Source organism: Fopius arisanus, unplaced genomic scaffold (assembly GCF_000806365.1).
Source record: "Fopius arisanus strain USDA-PBARC FA_bdor unplaced genomic scaffold, ASM80636v1 scaffold00021, whole genome shotgun sequence".
Taxonomy (NCBI): domain Eukaryota; kingdom Metazoa; phylum Arthropoda; class Insecta; order Hymenoptera; family Braconidae; genus Fopius; species Fopius arisanus.
Genome location: NW_011887760.1, coordinates 1,323,517 through 1,337,016, shown reverse-complemented (window position 1 = coordinate 1,337,016; position 13,500 = coordinate 1,323,517). Strand labels below are relative to the sequence as shown.

The following is a 13,500-nucleotide window of genomic DNA, read 5'->3' as shown; positions in this document are numbered from 1 at the left end:
GGTCGATGAAGAAATGTTACTGCATGGCATAGTAATTTTTCTCAGGCCTGCAGTTTACACCTAGATTGCGAGGCAGCACAGTAATTTTTATCGAAATGATAATATAAAAATTCATAGATTTTTCTCTCCGTGTGATAATGATAATTATGATACTGACTGAGTCAAGAATGGTATAAAAATCGGCATCAATTTCGGGCACAGGGCAGTTTTGAGGACACCGCTAATCTGATCACTTATCGCGAATTGCTTTTCTTTCATTTTTCGATTTGGGGAATTGATTAATTCTTTTGGAAAAGTTGGCCCGGACTGGGAAGTGCAGCTGAACAGCAGTCCAACCAACCAATAAATTGACGACGCAGCCAGCTTGCATCTCAAATAAAAAGATCAGACTGAATTTCTCTGACTTTCCCTGAATTTTCCACCTTCTCATTATCATGAATCCTTCAATGTGAGGTTACTATTATCCGAAAGTTTTCGGTGACAGAATTGACCGTTCAATATGACGCTAAATTTCGACAGAATAAACAAAATATCGGCCATAAGGACGCTCGATTGGGGCGCGTAAGTGCACCAGCATGGTCATTCATATGAGGGTAATTTCTCCCAAAATGACCAGTCGAAAAAAAATAATGTCTCCGATTTCGTGCGCTATTTTTTTATCTGCGGTGTATGATAAGATAAGACTGAGCTAAATTTTCAGCGAAAAAAAAACATTTGACCGACTTATAATTTTTTGAAAATAATATCGTCCTTTTACTTATTAAAAAATCAGTTTTTATATTCGGAACAATTCACTCGAAAGAAATTAATATTGTAGTTTTATTACAAGGAGCTGATAGTCTATTGAAAGCCATTGAATATGTACCCCAAAAAGTTGAGTCTATGTAAAATTCCTAGCATTATTTCGACGTTTTCATACTACGAAGTGCAATCTTTCATAGAACCTTTTTGTAAGACGGGATGAGTTCTACAACAACGGTTTCATGAAATTTTTCATGAAACCGTGAAACTCTCCATATGTTAAGATTGATATCTAATCCGACGGCGAGGATGGCAAGTAAGTGGGGAAAGGTAATATGCTTTTCATTGCTTTCTGGACGCGACGCATAGGGTAGTAAAAAAATGTCCATAATTGCTAACACTTACCACACTCTGCGTATTACAGTCCTGTCCGCTCATTGTAAGATCAAGACGGAAGAGATCGCTATTGCTTACGTCGATGTTACAAGTCTCAGAACGCCCTAGGGCATAGATACGACCATTGAAAGGTTTATTTGTTCGTACTTGAACAGCTATCCGTGTATCCTTGCAGTCCACGCTGACTATAAATAGAAATGATATATTATTGAAATTTTGTGATATATAATCAGCTTGTTAAAGTAAAAAGAATATCATTTCGACAAAAAAACATTTTTTAATAAATTTCCTTATGTTTCAAAAATTCAAATTTGTCCAATCGGTTAATTTAAAAATATCGGTTACTCCTTTCGCTGGATAATGAGGAGCTCAACTGCATTCAGCTGAGCCCTGTAGGATGTTTTTTTCTCCAAATATTGTCTTTCATTCTACTTTAATGAATAAATGTGTATGAGATAGTTTGAAGGCGAATTACAGACATGGAATTTTCGTATTTTTCGGGGGCTTAGTTGGTGGAGAACACACAAAAGGAAAACATGTAGGTTTGGGGCTCCAATGAGGCTGAAAAATGGTGGCCAAAAATCAGTGACCTACGATAGCTTACAAATTAGACCACCAGGAAGGCCATTTTTCCTCCAACTTTGGTCCATAATTTGCTGCCAAGTAGTCAGTTCCTGCCACACAGCACAATTTCACAATTTTCACAATGAAAACAGAAAAAATCGAAAAGAAGGTAATGCTGGTGTTTTGCACTCGAACAAAACACGGATTATATACGGAAGCCGATACACTGCATCTTTAGATGAGCATCATATTCGATTTCGGTTGATAACCACTCAACGCAATGATTGGAAAAGATATTTGAATTTATCAAGTATTACATCAGCATTTATAAACTTCATATAGCTCAATGTTCGGCTAAAAAAGTACACCTACGTCCATTTTGTAAATAGAAATTAAATTCTTTGATAACAGACTAGTTCTGCCTACATCGTGAGTCTATCCTCCTGCAATAGCGTTTTCTAAACGTATCTGCGCATTTTTCATTGCCGCGGGCAAGAATATCTTCCAGAGGTAAATTATCTCACCAGGTTCCAGACGCGACTGCTGAACGAATACTTCCCACGAGGGGGTCTATCCCTACGTCTTTAAGAACTCAGCGAACCCATCCGCCAATCATGGACTTTGTTACGGGCTGCAGTTCAGGGAGATGGAGAGAGTCGATGTTGCGAGCACTTCACCATGACCCTGATCATGGTTACTAGGCAAAACCAGAGCTTGCGATGCTTTTTAAGGGTCACGAACCTGATTGTGGACCGATCTGTCATAGATCCAAATCATGGCCAAAAAATCATGTCCTCACCCACGTTGATGAACGCTTCCTTGGCGAATGACAAGAAAGTCAACTCGTGGACCCTCTGACCTGATGCTAAACAAAGCAGTATTGCTGTGCATCTTGAGAGCTCAAACAAGGTCGGGTCTGGCGTTCCGCGAGGTAACCAATCCATCACAATCTTGGCATCCTGGATAGGACACTTAATCGTTGGAGGTCTGTTGGTGCCGATGGCCTTTAAAATCTGTCATACCACAAAATGTGAAGATAAATCCTCAAATGATTGGCCATGGCAAAATGTAGATACTGCCAAACCATATAACAACATACTATTATAAGCCAACTTTCCTTTGATGGAAAGAGCAGCTGAAAATCTGGCTAACTGAGGACCCTTAGGTGAGTTGGGGTCTATGTTCGCATTGTTGCACCATTTTAACCATCTGTGAATCGAAGCAGGGTACGTGTGGATTGACGCGAGCTGATAGACAGTAATTGTCTTTCTGGAGAGAACCAGTTGTTAGTTAATGAGATCCAGCCCCAGTCTCCCACACCTGAAAACAAATTCTTTCCACCTGTTGTGGAGGGAGCCCTGTGGGTAGAATTTTTAATTGGTGGTACAACAGCTCTGTTGGCTGATCCAGTGACCTCTTGAAGAAGGTACCATTCTGGAAGTGGCTGCTCTCTGTAGAGGCTGTCCACAATCTCATTATATCTTTCGCGAAGATACGATGTGGACAAGGTGATTTGAAAATTGTTTACAAATTGAAGAAGGTTATTGGTTAACCCGAGTGAATTGCAGGACGCTGTTCGTCCTCTTTCCTGATGTACGCAGCTATTATTCGTCTGCAAAAAGAGTCCTCGGTGAGCCCTGGAACTGGGCCCTACCCAGCGCAAAGCTGAGAAGATTGCAAGTAGTTCCTGTTTGTTGAAATGCTAATTGTTCGGGGGATAAAATTTAACTGATGGTTGTCGAGATGAGTGTTAAGGTGGAGTACCTACGACCACCAGTTCAACTAATTTAGACATGCCATGGAGATGTGAAGTTTTTGGGGCGGCCTCAGGTTGAACCGTATTAAGAAGATCTATCAGTAACGAAACAGAAAGCGCAACTTTAGCCACTTTAGCCATCCCTCTGGGCATCACGCAAACGGCGAGGTTGAGGTGATCCAGTACTGTTTGGAATTGTTTAACTGTTTGAAACTGTTTTGAAACTGTTTGGAACAGACGTAACTGGACTTCAGATCGTCTCCTAACTGGCGGATCTTGCGTGCCTTTTTACTGATAGATACTGTAATGTAGTATTTTGATTTCGACCGTTCGTTGGATTTTGAGATGTCCAGATGGGAAGTGAAACTATTGGCGAGGCAAGAGTCTGTTATATGTATTTTGTTTTGTATGATTCTAAATTTTTTGTTTTTATTTTTGAATAGAATCGAGCCCTATTTGCCACTCATCTTGACTCTTCATGGAATCTCCGAACTAAAAGGATTTTGAGAAGATTTTGGAAGTTCCGCTACAATTTGGAAGTTCCTGGAATAGACTGAGAGATAGCGTCAGTGTCCGGAGCTCAAATTTTATTTGGCTCCAAATCAGTGATTATGCGAATTTTGGTTGATGAAATTATTGGGCTAAATCAACCAAGGAAAGATGCACCGAGAGTTTAATAATTTATGGATTAATTACAATGGTTCTAGGAGTCCCAATGACAAACGCTGATAATTATGAGTTGGCTGGACCCCGGTTAAACTGTTAATTGTTTGGCTGTATTAAATGGCAGCCAATCAGCAAAATTCACGTGTTGGTGACGACCCAATCAGAACATGAAACGGCTTCGTCACATGTTGACCGTCGTTGTTCCTCCATTTAATGACACTTCTCATCTGGACGTCTGGACGTACACAGCAGAGTTTCGTTATATCATGCCGCTGATTATTTCAAAGTTTATAGGAGACAACTTTATCGTTTTCTTTCCCATATCTGAGTGAGCTGAAGATTTGGTGAGCGATGGATAAATTGTTTATTTTATTTTTTTTTATTATTAGATTTTGATAAAAATTTTGAGATTATTGGGATTTATTGACGTTTGAGACCATTTTATTTTGTATGAGAATTCACAACTCTAGATTCGATTAATTTTGTTCGGCTGAGTATTAGAGAAATTAGTGAAATGTAATTTGATAACTCGCTGTAAAATTGCAAGTTTTTCATAATTTTGGAAAGATCCGTGGTGTTAATTTAACACCATAATGACTCTTGTCTCCTATTCTGGAATTATATTTGCCGTAATTTTTCATGTATTTCATATTATTTAATGTGCTGGTTATTGTCGCGTGAAATATCGATTTTCTTTGTATCAGCGACGTTGGAATTTCGAGGTCATTGATGTGTTGTTCCCTCAAGATCCCAACCTAATATTTATTGTGGCCTGTAAAGTCACATATATTAACTAGTAATATTTCGAATTGTAAAGGATTGAAATTGGATTTGTAGCGTTTATTGACGCTCGAGTTTTTGTATTTTGCCGGTAACCCTTTCGGTTGCTTTCAGCATTCGTTGGTGTCTTTTCAGGCATTCTCTCTCTCAATTGCCAAATCTTTCATTTTTTATTGTACTCTTAGACACGCTTGTTTTTAGTAGAAAATATCAATTCCTGTTTTATCTACAATCTGATTTGATGATCGAATAGTTGTTTTAATGACTGATTATAATTTGTAACGAGATTTTCTCGTTACTAGTGATTATCACTAGGATAGTCACTAGGTAAGGGGAGCGACATCTAACGCCGGCTGAAATAGCCGAGCGAAAGATGAATAGGCCATCGGACGACGGCCAATCAGGCCGCTCCGAAGGTAAATTAGACCAATCACACAGTGGGAAGAAACGTGGTAGGGTGAGACCATGTTTCGGAACACTGTGATGGCGCTGACGATTGCTGTTTCCCAATTCGGAAATCCACCCAGCTGTGTTAGGGAGTTCAGGGCCGACGTACAGGCGTTCCAACTGGGTGATTCCGAAGGGCGCCGTCGATTTAGACCAGGGACCAACGGCTAGGTGAAAGGACTAGCGCCCCCGGGATCCCGTCGAGTTGATTGGTGGCTGTGGGGTAACGGATGACCCACAGTCGCTGAGATGCTTAGACTAGGGGGAGAAGGCCCTGGTAGATTTCAGGACAGTTCGCGTTGAGTGCTGGTTTCGAGCGGATGTTTTAGGAGCTCGGGATCAGTTGGTGGCAATAATCCCTGCCGGGATTATGAAGGGTACGTGGTTCCAAGGAATCTTGGAATAGCGAGAGAAGGGGACACCGATGTGTCCCCGATCAGTGCAATCGATTACTTTGAGGCTACGGACGAGAGTCCGAGGCTACAGAGATCCATCTCTAGGGCGAATTCCATGGTGTTGGGGTGGACTAAGGGCTGGGATTCAAGGCGTTTCCCGTCGGTCCGGTCACACGCGCCTCCATGGGAAGTAACTCTAGTTTTGACTCGCGATGAGATTGCTATTACCGAGCTCTCGAGTTGGGGTGGACGTTAAGTGGGTGAGAAAGGTCTCCGGATACCTACGTCGCATGTGCCTCGAGCAGTTCGGCGCCCTGCGGAGTGAGAAGGATTCGCAGGTAATCTGTGCCTTGTCTGGGGTTGAGCCACCCCAGAGGAGAGAGTACCACGTGAGAGGGATGGTCATATCCCTCCACGAGAGTCTGAGGGATACGTTCCCCGAAAGATATCGTTGACGATGCCGTAAGCACGGCAGAAGTTAGTGATTGAAGTTACTCGTACGTTGGTGAACCTCGCCCACTCTACCGTGTCATGCTGATGCTGGCTCGGCATTGTGAGACCCGTCACCGAAAGTCCGCGGAGTTGACGAAATTCCTTCGCGGCTGGTTTTCCGTCAGGTTTTCCAGAAAAACCTGGCTGGCGCCCAATCGTGAACCATAGAGGCGGCAGCCAGAATAGTTTGAGGATTATCCCGGGGTGTTGACCCGGGAAAAATACTCTTACAAATTTTGACTTTATTAACATTCGATTTACTTTAGCTCATTATTTCCGACCAGGAGCTTTATTGTTTAACTTATGTTAGGGAAGTTGTTTTATTAAATTATCTGTTTGTTTCTTTTTGTAACTCAATTTATTTTATTTGTTGTCGAAGACATGCGTGATCTTAAGTGTTGATAGTAAGACGGGGAATTTACCAGACAGTTTTATTATTCGTTATTCCAATTTTTATTAAATAATTTTGTGACCCCGCAATATTCCAATTTAGTTGAATTTGAAATAACCAAGCCATTTCAGAATTAAGGACAGTGATTGGGACGCAGCCCTTTCCGCGTATGGGATACTGATTAGTTGGCAACTATCCTTTTGGAATTAATCTTTTAGAAATTTTTGGCCGTTTTATTAAAAATGTCCTGGCGCCTAACATTTGTCGCTTTGAGGTTGGTCGTCGACGGCAGCGTGTTATTGTCCCTTCTTCCGCGGAGGGCAAAAATACGTTACAATACATACGATTCTTTAAAGTACTCCAGGTTACAAAATCCCCCTCTTGGCAGGGTTCCAGCATGCCCTTGTGATTTGATGTTTTGTTGATTTTGTTAATCATAATTTCTAAAAGTTTTCAGGTTCACAACTTTCAGCAAAAAAAACTTTTCTTGAATTCAACTCCAGTTAGTGAAACTATTGGATAGTTCCTATACTCATCCATTGCCAAAGTATTGACCAAACAGCACATACTTCCATGACGTGTGGATGATTTAAAATATTTAAAGTATTTATTTTTAGTTTGGTGGACCTAACCTAGACATCCTCCATACTTTTCTTCCTTGAAGATTTTTCATTAAAGCTTTGTTTGTAGAATATTTTTTTAGTATTAACTCCGTTAACGTGTTGACTTCTGCGATCGTTGAAATTCTATCGTTGACCCTTAGAATAAGTGATTTTCGGTGGCAGGGTTTTCATGGGTTGTTCGAAAAGCGTTGTGTTGTTGCTCGATAGTGTCCTGATTATTTCGCGCCTTTTGGTACCGCGTGTGATAATTCGTGCACCTTGGTTCATTGCTGAATGCCTATAAACTACAACAAGATTTTCTCGTCACTAGTGACGGTTACTACGAAAGTCACTATCGGTAGGAAGAGACATCTCGCAGGCTGAAAGCGCCGAGTGAGAGATGACTCAATTGGAACTGAAACTTCACCTTGCCAGCATCGTCGAGGCAGTGGACAAATTTCATATGACTGCCGTTCCCTTAGATATCACTGCTGCCGCTGTGATCCAAGACAATATTTGGCATCAGCCAGCTTTAACAAGATCCAAACTATTCAAAGTTTCCAGGAGGCAGGCTACACTAGCTCCAAGACAAAGGGCTTCTTGGTGACGGTAAGCCTTCTCTATTTTCACTGTATCTGGCATCTCTTGTTAAAATATGTATAGTATCTTGTGATAATATTCCAGAAAAAATTCTGAAACCAAATAGCTGACATGGGTGCCAGCATAATCACAATCAATTCTAATGACGCTAACCGATTCAATCCTGGACAAAGCGACAACAGGCACTGATAAATTACGGGAAATATAGTCGCCACGCAGCGGTACGACCATTTCGCCAGTAACTGATGCAGTCATTACAGTACTGTAATGGAGATTATCACATCTCGAAGCTAGTATTTCAAAAATGGCGGGCGTTATGAAAAATCACGGTCCTTGGTAGTCAATCCGAAAATTTGACAAATGCGGGTACCAATACAATTTCGGTGACCATATCAGACGTGTAGCACTGAACGTGATCGGAAAACACATTGTTCGATCATTAGTTGCGGTGAATCATCGAATTTCCCGCTCCTATCTCCGTTTCGTTTTGGTCATTAAAACGAATGCCAAAGAGTTTATCGATACCTGGGCGGATTTATACGTATATTCACAAACTTTCGTTTCAGGCAAACAAAAAGCAATAGAGTATACGCTACGCACAGCAAACAGCACACATACGCACTTAGGGTTAAATTATTCTATCACTTTATTACGATCTCTTATTGCTGCTAATTTTAAGCATTCACTGGATTTGAATAATTGTCGTTTATTCGATTCAACCAGTGGGTTCTCGATCTATATGCCACATTATTATCCAATATTCCTTCAACAATTGAAGTTTTACTGAAAGGTTCATCCTGCACCAACCTCCTTGTAAAATCTCCGTCGATAAGCAAACCGGATGAAATTAGTCAAACGACTAAGCACACACCGGTTCATCATATCGCAACTGCATCTGGACACCCTGAATCGAGCAAAGCGCATTGTTTCCCCCCAGATAAACTGGCTATCGCACATCCGCTCCCCTGCGACGACTATCACGCATTCATTTGTGGGAGAACATTTTTCTTCATCCCAAAAACAACTTTGAACACTCTTATTTAACTTAATAATGCTCGCGAAGGCCATGTTTAGAACGCTAGTTGGACGATTCTAAAAGGTGGCGCAATGATACGAAATGGTCCCCATTTCATTAGTAGGTACAATCAAACTTTTCCGCGTGTCAAAGAGTTTCAATTTTTTTTTCGCAATTGAGTGTCATTTCAAGAATGACAAATCGTATCCTTACATTCAAGATTCGTATTTTTGGAAATTCGTGATAAATTACATTGTCTTTTATAATATCTTAAGAACGATTTAGTTCATCGAAAATTCGAAGAGAACGTGTTCAAAATCAAAAGACAGAGCTTGGGTGATCTCGAGGTCATGTGGATTTGGAGACACTTGATCTAGATATTCCCCGATAGAATAAGACTTATGATCGAACTCTGCAAATAAATATATATAATAAATATATTGCTGAATAATGTATTATTATACATTATCCGTATTATGTACTATATAATGTATTATTATGCATTATTCAACAATGAATTTGAGTTGAGTTATTCAACAATTTATAGACACTTGACCAAGTTAAAACCAGATTTTTATGTATTAAACAAGTTGCAAGTAGTTCAAACCGAATACAGTTTATCAGAGGCTTTACTTGGATTGTGCGTTACTTTGCTTTGCAACCTTATCTTTCTACCCTTTCCCTCGACCGAATATTATCAGAGTAGTTCATTTAACAGAGGTTGCTCTTTGCTCCGGAAATTCTCAGCAAAAATTATCCTGTAAGAAATGATTTCAAACATCTATTTTCTGGAGATATTTGCCACATATTCTGCAAAATTGAGGCGAATGTCTGGTTTTTAAGATTCTGTCTATGGTACCTTTGGTAGAGAGCAAATGAGTTTACATCAAATATTGGAATCATAATTTCTGAAGTTTCAATGAACTAGGTAGTTTCTGAGATATTTTCAAAACATTTTCACGGAAATCTTAAAACATTATCCTTTTCACCCATTTGAAACTCATGCGAATGTGAATCAAAAATCCATTTTCACCTTATACTACAATTCAATATATATACAGAGGGGGATATTTGATGCGTGCATTTTTTCAGATATTAACGTCATGCTTGCAAGTGGCAAGCATAAGGAGCTTTTTTAAAAATGGGATTGTGGTTATGGTCGTCGATAAATTCACCCTCTCCTAGCATTTCATTCCATGTTACGGATGACTACATGTCTGAGATAACGTAAGCGATGCGGATACCGCCCTTGATATGTCCCGGCACTTTTCCTGATTACATTATAATGTGTTCAATGAAATTGTCGATGATATTAACTCAATTCTGGTTAAATTGGAATTCTTTCGATTAACAGAGTTTTGGAGGTAACGGGGAATCCTTTGTTATTGCTCACATTCCTGAGTACAGTTGGTGAATGGATTAGCAGACCAATCATCCATGCAGGCACGCATGAAGGATATGTGGATTTCTAGTTCGATACCGGAACTCAATTTCGTCGCATTTTTCCAGTAAAATGTAAGAAATTGATATGAATGATGAGTATCGGAAAAGAACGTGCGAACAAGCTTCATTGAGGTGAAAAATGCGATTATCATTTCAAAAAAAGCTGGTATGCTTTGAGTTTGCAAGGATAAACTTGAAAGCTTAGGTGTATTGTTTCAAATGGTACATGTAGGTTTCCAACTATTGTAAGACTGGGCAGACGCCCCGAACATGCTAGCTTGGTTTTAGTGCTAATCCTTATTTCATAATTCTTGTAATTGGTCATTATTTCAATTTCCACGAATATGCTATGCAATATTGTCAGCAAAATTATTGACCACTACGGCCATCAGTGTTGAATCGAGATACACGACCACTACCAAGTATCTATACATCACACAACTTCCCCTTCCACTACCGCCAATCCATTCTTTTTAGTTAGTGAATTTACGCTATCATTTAGATGACAAATGGCCTTCGTTACGTCATACAAATCCCGGATCAGCTTTCTACTGATCCAATTATCGGTTTAATGAGTGAATATGAACGAGGATATGCACATAACAACGAGCTATCATGCACATTTCTCGCGTTTTCTAGTATCTCCATCAACTAACGGGTCACACTTGAGCCACTAAGTTGGCAGCGCGACTCGAATTCTCATTTATCCCGTTCAGCGATTGGAAACAGTGTAGTGTAATACCGGAGATTACAGAGGAGATGGCTAACGCTTACGGCGACGGTCCAACCGAAAGATTTGGTAGTGGTGGCTACGCTACTAACACAGAGGGCGTACCTCATTACAGATTAAATTCGATCCGAACCTTGCTGCTGTCTGATATGATCTATCGTGGGGAAGGCGATCCCCCTGGATTGCAATCTTGTCACGGCTAAGATTGGACAGTCGCATACAATACGCAGACTGTTCTCCGATTACCCTTTGCAGAATTTGAAACAGAGCAGAACTTTTTCGCCTATCCCCATGATTTTGCAGTGAGCCTTGAATCTCCGATATCCTGTGAGGAGCCTGCTCATTATGCACAAGCTTTTGTTGTCCACGTTGAGCAACATGGTTGCCCTGACTATCCTTCAGCTTTTGGTATTATTCCAGAGTCTCAGATGTTCCCGCCGGAACGTGTTACTGATGGCTTTGTTGCCCACGGCCAACGGAGATGCTGAAATGTTTCGCTTCAGTCATGCTTAGCGAACCTTGCTTCGCCAGTCTGTCCACCCCCTGGTTTCCGTGAATGCTTTCCCGTCCTGGGATCCATGCTAAGGTCATCTTGCTGTGTGCTCCTAGCCTTTCCAACTAGTTCATGGTTTTCCAAACCAGCTCTGAGTGCATGCTGGGTTTCAGGAGTGCTTTGATAGCGGCCTGGCTGTCAGACCAAATATATATATATATTTCGTCATTGTCTGTGGATTTACCAGAATCTTTGTGTATTTTGTGATGGGCAGCACTTCTGCTTGGAACACTGTAACCTTGGTTCCAATGAACGGGCTGTTTCCGTGGTGCTCCGTCGGTCCATACAGTCCCACCCAAAAACAATCTCTGTGTTCTGAACCGTCCGTGTACCAGTGCATGACGTTATAGCTTGGTGATCTCTTGACAGTTTCCCAGTTTTTCCTTTTAGGAATATAAGTTCGAAAAGATTTCCTGATCTGGTACTTCCTGGTGATTCTATCATGTTGGTGATTCAAGGAGCTTTTTTCTAGTATACCTAGGTTGGCCTGCGCTGCCCTGGCTGATCCATTCCCCTTGACATACCAGCCTGCATGCAGATGATTTTGCTTTGCTTATCAGCAAGAGGTCAAGAGGTGACAGATTGGGAGCTACCTCCAGTGTGTCTGCCGGCCTAGTTTTTATGGCCTCGGTTGCCGCTCTTCAGAAATTTTCTTGGAGGGCTTTGAGCCGGGTTCCTTACTTCCACTCTCTCCGCCCTGGGCCACCATACCACTGCCGCGTACGTGAGTCGCCGCAGCAGAATCAGGCTATAGCGCCAAACGCTGATTTTTGAGTTGAAACCCCAGTCTCTGTCCATGGCCCTTCTAGATACCTACAGACAGACATAACTTTTGCTCATCTGTGTTTCAATATACTCCTTTAAATGAAGCTTTTGGTCAAGCTGGACTCCTAAATATCTGACGGAGGTGGTGCATGCGATATTCGCTCCTCCCAGTCTCAGTAGTTTAGGGCTCACCACTGGGTGTTTTCATGTGAATATCATGGCGAACATCGTTTCAGGGTTAATTAAGAGTTTCGTCCCATCAGACCGTTCTCCCAGCGCTTTTAGGGAATAGCTTAATGTGCCCCTTAGCGTGTTTAAACACTTTCCCCTTGCAATAATGACCACGTCATCAGCATAGCCAGGACACCCCTGCTCCCTCAGTTTCTCTCAAAGTTCATCAACCACAAAGCACCACAGGAGTGAAGACAAGACCCCACTTCGTGGACAGCCTCCTATAGGATGACTTCGACATTTGCTCCGCTGTATGCTACTGCCTGCTTCTCAACATGCTTCGCATCCACTCAATGATGCTGTCAGGGCAGTCCGTCCTTGACAAGCCTTCAATTAGGACATCCTACTTGATGCAATCGAACGCTCCCTCGATGTCCAAAATATTCCCATAGCGTAATCCTTTTCCTGTATTTCATTTCCGACTTTTGCCTACAGATGGTGCAAGGTCGTCTCTGTGGACCTTCTCTCTCTATAGACATACTGCGATGATGACAGTGGTCAGTCTATAAACAGTGAGCTTTTTGTGTATCTGTCCAGCAGCCTCTCTAGCGTCTTGAGAACGAAAGAAGTTACACTTATGGGTCTGAAATCTTTTGGCTTTACGTAGCCATTTTTCGCAGGCTTGGGTCGAAACACGATTTTTGGTTCCCCCTAAACCTGTAATGCGGTTCTCCGAACCACGCTGGCTCTGAGAATCTTTGTAATTGGTGTCAAGATAACGTCCATTCTCTTCTGCAAGAGCACTGAGAATATGCCATCGAGAACTGACACCGTTAGAGGTTCAAAGCAATTCATTGGCCATTCCACTCGTTGTAGGTAAACGATTTTAGCTGCTAGAGCAGGGCTGGGCAAACTCTGCTCTGAGAGCAAGTCGTGCTCCCGACCTCTATTAGTGCGTAACAAAGGGTAGACGAAAGCCCATTGTATCGGGTG

General features: G+C 41.5%; 1 protein-coding gene across 2 annotated transcripts in view; it reads right to left on the bottom strand.

The window, feature by feature from the left end:
- tyn (trynity) overlaps positions 1-13,500 on the bottom strand; it is a 222,538-nt gene that overhangs the window by 99,955 nt on the left and 109,083 nt on the right. For both annotated transcript variants that reach the window (XM_011301381.1, XM_011301382.1), the window contains one exon: positions 1,147-1,322. In XM_011301381.1, the coding sequence (XP_011299683.1) occupies positions 1,147-1,322 (176 nt within the window). The remainder of the gene's footprint in view (positions 1-1,146; positions 1,323-13,500) is intronic.